Source organism: Ceratotherium simum, chromosome 10 (assembly GCF_057802395.1).
Source record: "Ceratotherium simum simum isolate JZ-2026a chromosome 10, ASM5780239v1, whole genome shotgun sequence".
In the NCBI taxonomy this organism is placed as follows: domain Eukaryota; kingdom Metazoa; phylum Chordata; class Mammalia; order Perissodactyla; family Rhinocerotidae; genus Ceratotherium; species Ceratotherium simum.
Genome location: NC_141909.1, coordinates 63,315,734 through 63,327,945, shown reverse-complemented (window position 1 = coordinate 63,327,945; position 12,212 = coordinate 63,315,734). Strand labels below are relative to the sequence as shown.

The following is a 12,212-nucleotide window of genomic DNA, read 5'->3' as shown; positions in this document are numbered from 1 at the left end:
AATTGTTGTGGCTTTGGCCATTGGGAGTTGTTTCAGGTTGGCTCCTGTCCCTTTGACGTGCCCTCATCCTTTTGTGTTTTGAGCACGTCCTTACTCTCTGGCACTACAGGAAGATGGTCTAGGCTCATCTTTTACCATTTCTGCTCCAGCCGCAGAATCAGCCGGTTCTCCAAGGAGCCCTGGTTCCTTTCATTGGTTTAGAAACCAGGATTTGGGTGCTGGGTATGCTTATTATTACTGGGGTGTCACTGCTTGTAGCCCTCTCAGCAGGGCTGAGAGACAGACTAGGCTAGGATATATCTGTATACTACCATGTGTGTACACACACACATCTGTAGTCGTTTCTTTATGTCTCAATCTTTGTGTATATTAAGCTAAGCATGGGTTCATACTGACGTCTTGGACTCTACTCCAGTACCACAGAGTTTATTCTAGCTTCCCCTCTTGCTTTTCTGTAGCTTCTCTCTCTGATGGAGAAACTTGCCTTCCAGCATCCACCATCCACTTACTTAGTTGTTCAACTCCAGTATACGTGCCAAGTAGTTTCCAAATTATTAACCCATACTCCTATGTGAAACAAATTTCCCAACTACAGAGCTTATGGATTGTTCCTATTGTCTTTACTCTTACAGTTTCCAGTCAAAACACCATTTCTCAAAGTTACTTAGGTTAGCTCCTTTTCTTCCACCACTTTCTTGAAGACTTTTCAAGAGTTAAGGTAGGCAGGGATAGTTTTAAGGATATTTCTAGATACTCAGCTTCCATAAGTACTGTATTCTGTATCTCTTAGTCATCTCAAATCTTAGCATTGCCCCAGGGTGTAAACATTTCCAAACTGTCAAACAAAGGGAACTTGAAATTATGTATAGTTATTAAGAGACTGAATGAGTCTTGATTGGATGACGAATCCTTTTGAAAATCACAGGGTTTTGCTTTTAATGAAATTTCAAGAGACTGATGGATGTTTAGAAACCATTTTTAGGCCGGCCCCGTGGCTTAGCGGTTAAGTGCGCGCGCTCCGCTGCTGGCGGCCGGGGTTCAGATCCCGGGCATGCACCGACGCACAGCTTCTCCGGCCATGCTGAGGCCGCGTCCCACATACAGCAACTAGAAGGATGTGCAGCTATGACATACAACTATCTACTGGGGCTTTGGGGGAAAAAATAAATCAATAAAATTAAAAAAAAAACATTTTTAGTGATAGATTACTATATGATTCTTGACATACAACTAGGCAAGAATTGAGGGCACTTTTAACAAAACTTCCAGTTCCTATTTACTTCTATGAATGGGATTTCACAGCACTTACAGCTTTAAAAAAGAGAGAGAAAGGAAAACAGAAAAGAATCAGTGTTGAACCTTGTCTCTTCCAGCAAAAAGCATTCATCTATGGATACTAATTGGACTAATTGGGAGGGGGAAGAGGAAAGCTCATTAAGGTCTTTAAGAGATGAAAGGCCAATACCATTTTGCTTTTTATATTTAATAAGTATCAGTGTTGTGATATATTTTATTTTGATCAATTGTGTACTAGTAATTTTAATTGAATCGAGAAATAAAAGCCTGGGGCCTGCCCAGTGGCATAGTGGTTAAGTTTGCCCACTCTGCTTCCCTGGCCCAGGGTTTACAGGTTTGGATCCTAGGCGCACACCCATGCACTGCTTGTCAAGCCCTGCTGTGGTGGCGTCCCATATAAAGTAGAGGAAGATGGGCACTGATGTTGGCCCAGGGCCGATCTGCATCAGCAAAAAAGAGGAAGATTGGCATCGGATGTTAGCTCAGGGCTAATCTTCCTCACACACACACAATAAATAAATAAAAGCCTATGATTAGGAAATATAAATTAATTTCTATTTTTGTGGTAGGGTGATCAATAAGACTTTGAAGCATGAAAAACATTACCTATGGACATAGGAGTTCAGGGAGAGAAAGGAATGATGTAAACTTCCTGATTGTTAAAGAAGAGCTTAGTTTAAAAAAATAAAAGGATGGTGGTGGGTTTCAAATTGCCATGGTATTTAGATTTCTTTGGATATGTTGTGTGTCAATATTTATAATTGCTGAAAATTATCCTTTTCGGCTACTTAAACATGTAATGAAACGTTTTAGATAGCAGTTTGACGTGCAATGGAGAATGGGGAACGGAGGCCGGTGGCGGAAGGGGAGAGAAGCGTGTTTGCAGACCACTGGGCCGCAGCCAGTTTTGTAAGAGGATCCTATGGGAGGCCGCCAGCTTTGGTCAAAAGAGTAGGATTCCGTTCCAGTCTCCAACTCTCGAAATATTTGAGACCTTGCGCAAGAAACTTTCTGTCTTAGTTTAGCTCATTTGTAAAACTGGGAGACTACTACCTTGCTGGGTTGTTGCAAAAATAGAGATAACGTATGCAAAGCATCTGGTCCACCGTAAACAAGAACTAGGAGCCGTGTGATTGTTGAGTGTTATGCACAGGAGTCCCGAGCTAAGGCAACGGGAGGTGATCCGGCCTGGTCTGCAAACTCCCTGGCCTCTGACCCCTCTTCCGGGTGAACATTGTGAACCGGTCCTCTTGCCGCCCGGACGCCGTGCCCCGCCCAGTTCCCTCGCACGGCTCCGCCCCGGCCGCCTGGAGGCGCGGCAGCCCCGAGAACCCGGATCCACCCGGGACGCTTCTCTCGCCCCGCGGAGCCGGCGGAGCAGGTATGCTGCGGGCACGCACCCCTTAGTCCTTACCCCGAGCCGCCCCCACGACTCCAGGAGCCGCGGGGAAAGGGATGGAGTCCCCGCCGGGGGAGACTGGGGCTGCAGAGAACAGGTCTCGCTTCCCAGGCCGCGTCCGTCTCCATGGCAACGCGCAGCGCACCGAGCTCCCGGGCAGGAGCGAGCTCCGGCGCCCACCTGCCGGCCGCCTCCCAGAGTGGCCCTAAAGGAGAGGAATTTTTCCCGAAACCTGGGGACTCTACCTCCTGGTGCCACCTGGCCGGGAGAGTGGCAGTCCCGCAGTTCCCGCGCTGGTGCCCTCGAGTTCCGATTCCGCAACCGCCACCCTCAAAACCCGGTCCTCAGGTGTCCCCAGACTCCCCTGGCTGCGGAGCTGGTTCCAAGCCCCATTCCACCCAGTGGTACCCCCTTCCTACCCTGACGCAGATTACTCAAGAACAAAACCTGCCTGCTCACTCAATTTTTTAACATCATTATTATGCCCTAACTGTAGTATAAAGGAGAAATGCAAGGAAACAGTTTATAATCAAGTCTGTATTTCCATCTGTAAATGCTTGGTACTCCTACACTCAAAGAAACAGTGAAGTAGCCGGGGGCCCGCGCCAGGGTTGGAGTCACCTGACGGTGACCACCGCAAACTGTTAGGTCTCGGCTACCAGGAGCAGCGCGGCCAGTGGGGGCGTGATTTTCCAAAAACGGTCAGCAGTTCTTGGTAAAGTTCCAAACTAAAGTGCAGTCAAGTCTTGATTTACGTGTAGTTGCGTTCCTCGAAAATTCAGTGTTAATTAGAACTGTGCAAAAATTACTTCGTATTTAGATGTAAGATAAAGTTTGGTTCTAGCCGCAGATTATTATAAACGGATTTTTCCACGCACGTGAATGTGTGAAGAGACTTTCAAAGGTTGTAGGGCCGCGTATAATCCTTTATTGTGCGGGACTGTCGCTTGCATCGCAGAATCTTAGTATCTGAGGCCCCAACCGCTTCTAAATGCCGTAGTGCCTCTCCGTCTCTGCGAACAGAAGAAAACTCCATAATTTTCCAAAATGTCCCCTAGGGGGCAGCACCTTCCCACTGAGAAAGGCTGGACTGTAACACTACGTGAGCGTAAGTACATTCCTGCTTTACAGAGAGATGCCAAGCGCCGCGGGTATCATATCTTTCATTCTCAGAACAAATGTGCAAAACCAGGTATTGTTATTTGCATTTTAGAAATTAGGAAAGTGAGGTTTTTCGAGGTTAAGTGACTTGCCTAAGATCACAACACTACAGTGTATCAAAGCTGAGCTACAACCCAAGTCTGACCTCGGAGCTCCCCCCACCCCGAGAAGCTGTGTCTCACTTTGTTACTTCTGGCAACAAAAGAAAGTTATCTGACTGTCTTGGCGAGGTGGAAAGGAAAGTTTTAGCAAAATGAGTTCTTTTGCATTTTAGTGATCAATTTTCTGACTTCGTTAGTGTTTATGAAAAATGTGCGATAAAATTTCTTTACTCTAATTCCAGGAACCTCTGTGCATTGGAGACCATGGATAAATATGATGTGGTTAAGGCCATTGGGGAAGGTGCCTTCGGGAAAGCTTACTTGGCCAAAGGGAAATCAGATAGCAAGCCCTGTGTTATAAAAGAGATCAATTTTGGAAAGGTAAGTTAAGAAGTTCTAATTCCTGTTCATTTTCAGTGGTATATTCAGCAGGCTTTTAATCCAGTATAAAAGGAAACACATTTTTGTGTGTGTATGAACAAATATGAACTTTAGCCTCATTTGACTCTTGTTGTTAACCTCCTAAATCCATTGTCCTCACAATCTCCTAAGGTCCATTGTCCAAACAGCAACCAGTGATCTCATTTTTTTAAAAAAGAAAAGGAAATAAAGAAAAAAAAGAAAATCCCATCCGTCTGGCTCCTACGGCCTCTGTAGGGTGGCCTGCGAGGCCTATGAGGTTGCACCCTCCTCTGTTGCTCTGAGTTTTCTGTTTTGCTCTGGGGTGGTGCACTTCCTCTGACTCTCTCTTTATTTTCAGGTCGCCTCCACAAGTGGACCTTCCCCAAACATCCTAGCCAAGGCTCCCCAACCTCAACCACTCCTGGCACACCCCCCGGGTTTATTTTCTTAATAGCCTTTATAATGATCAGAAATGACTTTGCTCACTTATTTCTTCACTCGTTTATCATCTGTCTCCCTCAGCATGCAGAACAGTGCCTGGCACATAATAGGTCTCAAAAATATTATTGAATGTGTTGAGTGAATGGAGGAAAACCGTACATTATTGTTAGTCTAATGAGTTTGGAAAATAAGTATATTTAATTAAAAAGGAATTATTTTTGCTAAATTCCCCTTGGTTGGAGTTTATGTCACCCTCTCTAGTGATGTGTTTGTTTTAAGATATATTGGGACAACAGTGTCCATGGTATGCTAGAATTAATTTTAAGGCAAGTCTTGTTGGTTGCCTTCTAGAGGATTTATAAATGAGAGTAGCGGAAAAACTTCTGTGCAAAATGTGTACAAAATGGAATACTCAAATTGTACAATGTGAGTGTACATAATGCCACTGAACTGTACACTTAAAAATGGTAAAAATGGTATACATTTTATGTTATAAATATTTTATCACAATTTTTAGAATTGCAAAGAAAAAAGACTACCCAAACTTACATTAAAGCTCATGTGTAGATGATTAGCTTCTGCAAGAATGCTTTATTTACCAATATAGGTCCCTTTTCATGGATCCATGGTATACTTCTAATGACCTCTTATTCTAGTGGCCTGAAGAGCTTCCTTCCACACTATTCTGCTCTGTCTCTTTTGTTTATCTGACTGCTCTTTCTCAGGCCTCTCTGTCTGCTCACTCTCTCTATGTCCCCAGCCCTCTGTCCTTTGCTGACTCTCTTCTCTTTCTGGACATCGTCACCTGGCAGTTGTCTCACCTCAGTTGTCTTTACCACTAAGCAGATCACTCTTAAAACTCTCTTCAGCCCCGATATCTTTCAGCTCCCTAGTCCTGCGTTCCCTCTGCCAGCTAGGTATCTTCAACACAGCTAGCTATCTGTGTTAGTAATCTATTGCTGTGTAACATATTACCCCAAACTTAGTAGCTTATACAATAAACATTTATTATCTCGCAGTTTCTGTGTATCAAGAATTCAGGGTGAGGATCACGGAGGACCATCTTGGAAGCCGGCTACCACAAGTGTACCCCAAACAAAGCAAAAATTTCTCCTCTTTCTAAGCAGACCCATGCCACCTGCTGTGTGCGCTGTGTTCATGACATCAATGGCCTTATGATATCCAGACTCAAACCCTATGGGTCATCTGTGAATTTTTTCTCTCCCCACATCCAATTACTTGCTAAACACTCTTTCTCTCCCTTGAATTTGCTTCATTCCTTTTGTCAATACCCTGGGTTACTTGGATCACTTCAATAGCTTTCTCACAGCTCCAGCTTTCCTAGAGCACAATTTTGATAATGCTCCAGCTATGCCCCCAAACCTTCCCTGGGACAGAAGTCATAAAGGAAAAGATGGCTAGCTTTGACTACATAAAAATATAAAGCTTCTATATGTCAAAAACAGTATGAATCAATTGAACAAAAATTGACAAAATGCCAATTAGCAAGTATTGACTAAAAGGCCTTTTATAAATCAATAAAAAGACAAAACCCGTAACTGAAGTCATCATACAAAAATTTCAAACTCATTAAATGTAAAATAAATCAATAAATACCACGTTTTGCTTATATAAATGGGGAGGATTAAAAAGAATGTAAAATGGGGGAAAGTGGGCCCTCTCTTGCTCCGCTGATGGGAAGGTAAATTGGTACCACCCTGAGGGGATGTTTATGAGTATGTATCAAAGGCTTAGAAGGATCCATGCCCTGTTTGTATTATTGACAAGGAATAAAAATCACTTATAACCTCTCTCTTAATCACTATTAACATTATGGTGAATTTCTCTCCAGGCTATTTTTAATGCATAAATGTACTTTATAAGTTGTTAGAATGATTGGTGTCATGGTAGGTATACTCTTTTTTTTTTAATTTTTTTTTTTGTGAGTGTGAGGAAGATCAGCCCTGTGCTAACATCTGCCAATCCTCCTCTTTTTTTTTTTGCTGAGGAAGACTGGCCCTGGGCTAACATCCGTGCCCATCTTCCTCCACTTTATATGGGACGCCACCACAGCATGGCTTGCCAAGCAGTGCATCAGTGCAGTGCCGGGGATCCAAACCAGTGAACCCCGGGCCGCTGCAGCGGAGCACACGCACTTAACCGCTTGCGCCACTGGGCTGGCCCTGGTAGGTATACTCTTTTATAGCAGCTTTTTACACTTAGCAATATATTGTGAATATTTTTTCATGTCATTTAATTTTTTCATATCATAAAATATTCTCATATAATAATATTAAATGTTCACAATAATAATAATAATAGTTACCACTTACTTGGTGCCTGTTATATGTCATACCATCCAAGGTGTTTTACATATATCAACTTAATAAATCCTCACAATAACCCTAAAAGGTACATCTCATTGCCCTTATCGTCAGTGAAAGAGCCGAGGCTCAGAGAGGTTGAGTAACTTGCTCAATGATGCACAGGAACCAGCAGATCCTTTTAACTCTTCCCCTGATCTTTCTACAATAGCACATTGCCTCCCTTGATTTTTGATGACTGTATAGTATGACATCAGGTTAAAAATACCATAATTTATCCAACTCTTTTTCTATTTTCAGACAATTATGTTGTTTGATATTTTTTGCTATGATTAAATAACATCTAGTATGTAGAACATGAGTCATTTTTGTTAAACTATGTATATATGTTTACCGATATGTGCTTTAAATAAAAAGGTCTAATAATTAACAGCAGTTACCCCTAGGGAATAGGAATTCATGGAATGGGTGGGGAGGAAAAGGAGAAGTTTCACTTTTATTTTACTTCTAATCTGGCTTAAAATATTCCTTAAAATCACAAGTGTGTATTATTAGAGTCATTAAAAAACTAATAATAAAACAGTGTAATGAAGCCTTTGGTATGAGAATCCTTGGTACATTTCTGATTATTTTCTTTGGATAAATTTCTAGAAGAATTAATAAGTCAAAAATAGGAGCATTTTAAAGTTGCTTATTACATATTGTAAAATTGCCTTCCTAGAAAGATTTTACCAATGTATCTACTCACACCAGAAGTATCTGAGTGTCCGTCTTGCTGCTTTCTGGATAACACTGTGTATAACATTCTTTTTGTCTTTGCCAATTTCACAGATGAAACATTATATCAAATTTTGTTTTAGTCTGTGTTCTTTTGATTACTGAGTGAGGTTGATTTTTTTTTTCTGTCAGCCATTTTTCTTTCTTTTATTTTTTGTGAGTTGCCTATTCATGTATTTTTCCAAATTTCTATTAATGTGTTTGCCTTTTTTTCTTATTAATTTGTCAGAACTCCTTATGTATTATAAATATAAAAATCTTTATCATATATTATTCCAATATTTTTACCTAATTATAAAAATACAGTTACCTCTGTTTGCCTTTTAATTTTGTTTATAATATTCTTTTGAAAAATAGTAATTAAAGTAGTTAAGTAGCTAAGTCTATAAATCTGGTAGGAGTAATTCAGTTATTTTTGTTTTGAAACTCATGTGTACCAACTATGCAATTTAAATTGGGGCAGAAGATACAGAAAGCTTAGAAGATTTAAATAACTTACTGAAGGATACATAGCTAGGAGGCAGTAAAGCTGGGATTGAGAATGTTGATTTTTTTTAAATTCTCAAATCTAAATGAGGAAGAGAAATTTGGGAACTCACACATTATGTGTGGGCGAACGTTGAAGAACCTTGCAGAGAGAGCAGTGGAGAGGAACAGGTGACCCGTGGAGGCCAGAAGTGTAGGACAGGCAGGTGCCAGAAGTCAGGGTAGAAGTGACAAGTTGGCATAGTATCAAGAATGAGGAAGAAAGGGTAGATATGAGATGTGGCCACTAGCATTAGCACCAAAATATTTGAAAAGTATTGTCCATAGATGATAAATAGAATGGTAAGAAAATATAGCAAATCTAAAATGAAGTCACAAGAAACAATTTTTATTTGAAAATGAAAAATGTAATAGTCTTAACACAGAACTTTACTGGTCTGTTTTATGTGATCTATGACACATTTTCTTTTATTATATTTAATTTGTTTCTTCTCAGCAATGACTGCTGCTGGAACATTGCCTTTTTATAAAGAATTCCTTTACTGCTGAAAGATAAATATTAAAATAACTTTCTTCCAGATGCATAAATAATTGTAATGTGATACCACCAATCCATTTGAATTTTTGATACAGCAAAACTTCACAAGAAATATTTATTTTCTTGATTATGATTGTCATTGACAAACCATTGATCGGATATAGGACACTCTGCTAATTCTAGAAATGTCATTTCCTGCCGTTGAGAGATCAGTTTCAGAAGTGCCATTAAAAGCCAGTGAAATGCTGGGGAATTTTAGATGACAGTGAGCAGAAAGCATGTTCTTGAAAGCAGTTATCTTTATAGAATACTCTGTCTCTTAATATAATTTAGATGCCCATCCAAGAAAAAGAAGCTTCGAAGAAAGAAGTCATTCTCCTGGCAAAGATGAAGCATCCCAACATTGTCACTTTCTTCAGTTCATTTCAAGGTTTGACTTTCTAGTATTCTTATTAAAGTATTTTAATAAAGTATAGGCATGTAGACGTCTATAAAAGGTATGTTCCTGAGAACTGTGCATAAACTAATTTTTGCAAATGAACTCATTTTCTCATTTACTTAAATTGTAATTTGAGACACCATCTTTATTTCTTCTCTAGGGAGTTTTTGTCGACAGCTTTCCTAAGTTTTCTTACGTTTTCCCGTCTCTCCTTAATTCTTATTCCCTCAAATAGTTCATGATTGGAGGGTTAGCTTTGCTGCAGTAACGACCCCTACAATAATACACATCTATTTCTCACTCACATTACATGTTGGCTGTGGGTGGGTGAGGTCTTAAGTCTGTGATGTAGGCTGAAGGAGCAGCCCAGATATGCAGCATGCTGTTTTCGTGAGTGAGAGAAAAGAGCAAGACACAGAGCCCACCACACTGTCGCTCTCAGAGTTCTGCTAGGATGTGGCATGTTTCTCATGTTTCTTATGAGCTCGAGTTCCTGTTGCCAAAGCAGCCACTTGGCCAATCCTGATAACGGGGTGATGGAGGAGGTATACTCTGCCTGTGTGAGTCCTTGCATGTTCCCGGGTAACGGGTGGGGCTGTACAGTCCTCTTACAGAGAGGCAGCAAACAGCCACGCGCCATGGCCAAGCAAATGGCCAAAATAGAGGGGGAAATCTTTAAGGAAGCAATTCCCTTCCTCTCTACGCCTGAATACAACATCTCTTCTGTGTCCATCCGTCACTTGACTCCAAAGGTAAAAAAAATATGTGAAAGGAGCTTGGCTCGGAGACCATTCATTCACTTAACAAATATTTGTCAAGTGCTTACCAGCTGCCAGGCATTGTTCTAGGTACCAGGAATATGGCAGTGAACAAAACAGGCAAAAATTCCTGTCCTCATGGAGCTTACATTCTAGTGGGAGGAGACACACAATAAACACGTATACAGTATGTCAGGTGTTTATAAGGCTGTGACAGGGCTGTGTATGCCCATGGTTCTCCATGGAGCATCCCCCATCCCAGAACCCAGCATTGTGGGTGCTTGAATACACAGGTCATAAGTAGTTAATGGAGCGGGAATGTTACCTAGATATTTCCCAGCACCATCAGGGGTGTAAAAATCAGTAAATAAATAAACATAGCCACTATTTTTTGAGCTTTTACACTATGTTTCTTACCAATTAAAACCACTGCATTCAGGGCTGGCCTGGTGGCACAGCGGTTAAGTGCATGCACTCCGCTGCAGCGGCCTGGGGTTCAGATCCCAGGCGTACACCGACGCACCGCTTGTCAAGCCATGCTGTGGCAGAGTCCCATATAAAGTGGAGGAAGATGGGCACGATGTTAGCCCAGGGCCAGTCTTCCTCAGCCAAAAAAAAAAACAAAAAAAAAGGAGGAGGATTGGCAGATGTTAGCTCAGGGCTGATCTTCCTCACCAAAAAAAAAAACCCACTGCATTTAAAGTAACTCTCTGTGTATGGCCCTCTTTAACTACTAGGTATTGAAAGGAGCTCTCAGGACTCTTTGGAGGTCTTCCTGGGGGCTGAGCAGTCCACGGGAGCGGGGAGTTGATGGGGTAGCCACTGAATAAAGTGCCTACATTCCTCTTCACTGATTCCTAAGAATAATGCCTAAGATGACCGTTCTTTTCCTCATTCTTTGGGTTATTTGTGACTCCCTCTGTCTGCCTAACTCCTCATCCTCAGGCCTTCTCTGAGATCACAATTCAAATTATAACCCCCTTTACTGATCTTGCACAGCACTTTTGTACTTGTGTATTTGTCTATTTATACATATACAGTTATGAAATGATTTAATATTTGACTCCCTTTAAGATAGTAAACTTAATGAATTCTTTTGCTCACCACTTGATCCTCGGCATTTAGCATATACTAGGTCCTCAATACATAACTGCTGAGTAAGTGCACGGACTGGACCACCTTAATAGACTCAAGGGTGCCTTTACCCCATGCAAAATGGATATTTGAGGACAGTTGACACTAGATACCATTGTAAAATTAGAGGTCATTTTTACAGTGTAAATAACCTCCACTAAGTTTGTTTATGTTGTAAACTTAAACTTTCTTATGAAAGCCTTATTTATTTATTTTGTAAGTAGAACAGCCCTGTGTTTAGGAAAACTAGAGCTATTGTGATGCCTCCCAGTTTGCCTGGCAGATTGTTGGGAGTTGAAACACCAAGCTTATCTGAAAGCCTCAGGGGTCCTTGCAGCACCTGACTGTTGGAGAGTGTAGATGAAGCCTTTGTTTACCCTCACACAGCTTCTGTCTGAACAGAAGAACCATGGCTCTGGTTCATTAAATGTTTATCTATAGAAGGTATGACGTTTTTATAGGTTTGAAGCAACATACGAAAAATAAGGAGAATGTGAGATTTCCCTAAGACTAAATTAATTCCACTTAAATTCCTTCAATAAATATTTATCAAGTGCCTATTACATGCTAGGTATGTTCTAGGTCTTGGGGATATATCAGTGAACAAAATAGGCCAAAATCCCTGCACCATTGTTTTCTGTTGCTGCATCACAAATGACCACAAATTTAGTGGCGTAAACCATCACCGATTTATCATGTCCCAGTTTCTCTAGATCAGAAGCCTGGGCTTGGATTAGCTGGATTCTCTGCTCAGGGTGACACATAGTTGAAATGAAGATATCGCTTGATTGGGTCTGCTGTCTTATCTGAGGCTCATAGTTCTCTTCCAGCCTTATTCAGGTTGTTGGCAGAATTCATTTAATTGCAGTTGTAGGACTGAGGTGTCCACTTTCTTGCTAACTGTTAACTGGGGGTGGTTCTTGACTTCTAGAGGCTAACCTCCCTTCCCTGCTGTG

General features: G+C 41.3%; 1 protein-coding gene across 1 annotated transcript in view; it reads left to right on the top strand.

Moving 5' to 3' along the window:
* The first annotated feature begins 2,506 nt into the window (after window positions 1–2,506).
* Window positions 2,507–12,212, top strand: part of NEK5 (NIMA related kinase 5) — a 70,533-nt gene continuing 60,827 nt past the window's right edge. The window contains 3 exon segments of the mRNA XM_087436111.1: window positions 2,507–2,677; window positions 4,200–4,338; window positions 9,259–9,355. Coding sequence (XP_087292237.1) covers window positions 4,222–4,338; window positions 9,259–9,355 — 214 coding nt within the window. The 5' untranslated portion in view covers window positions 2,507–2,677; window positions 4,200–4,221.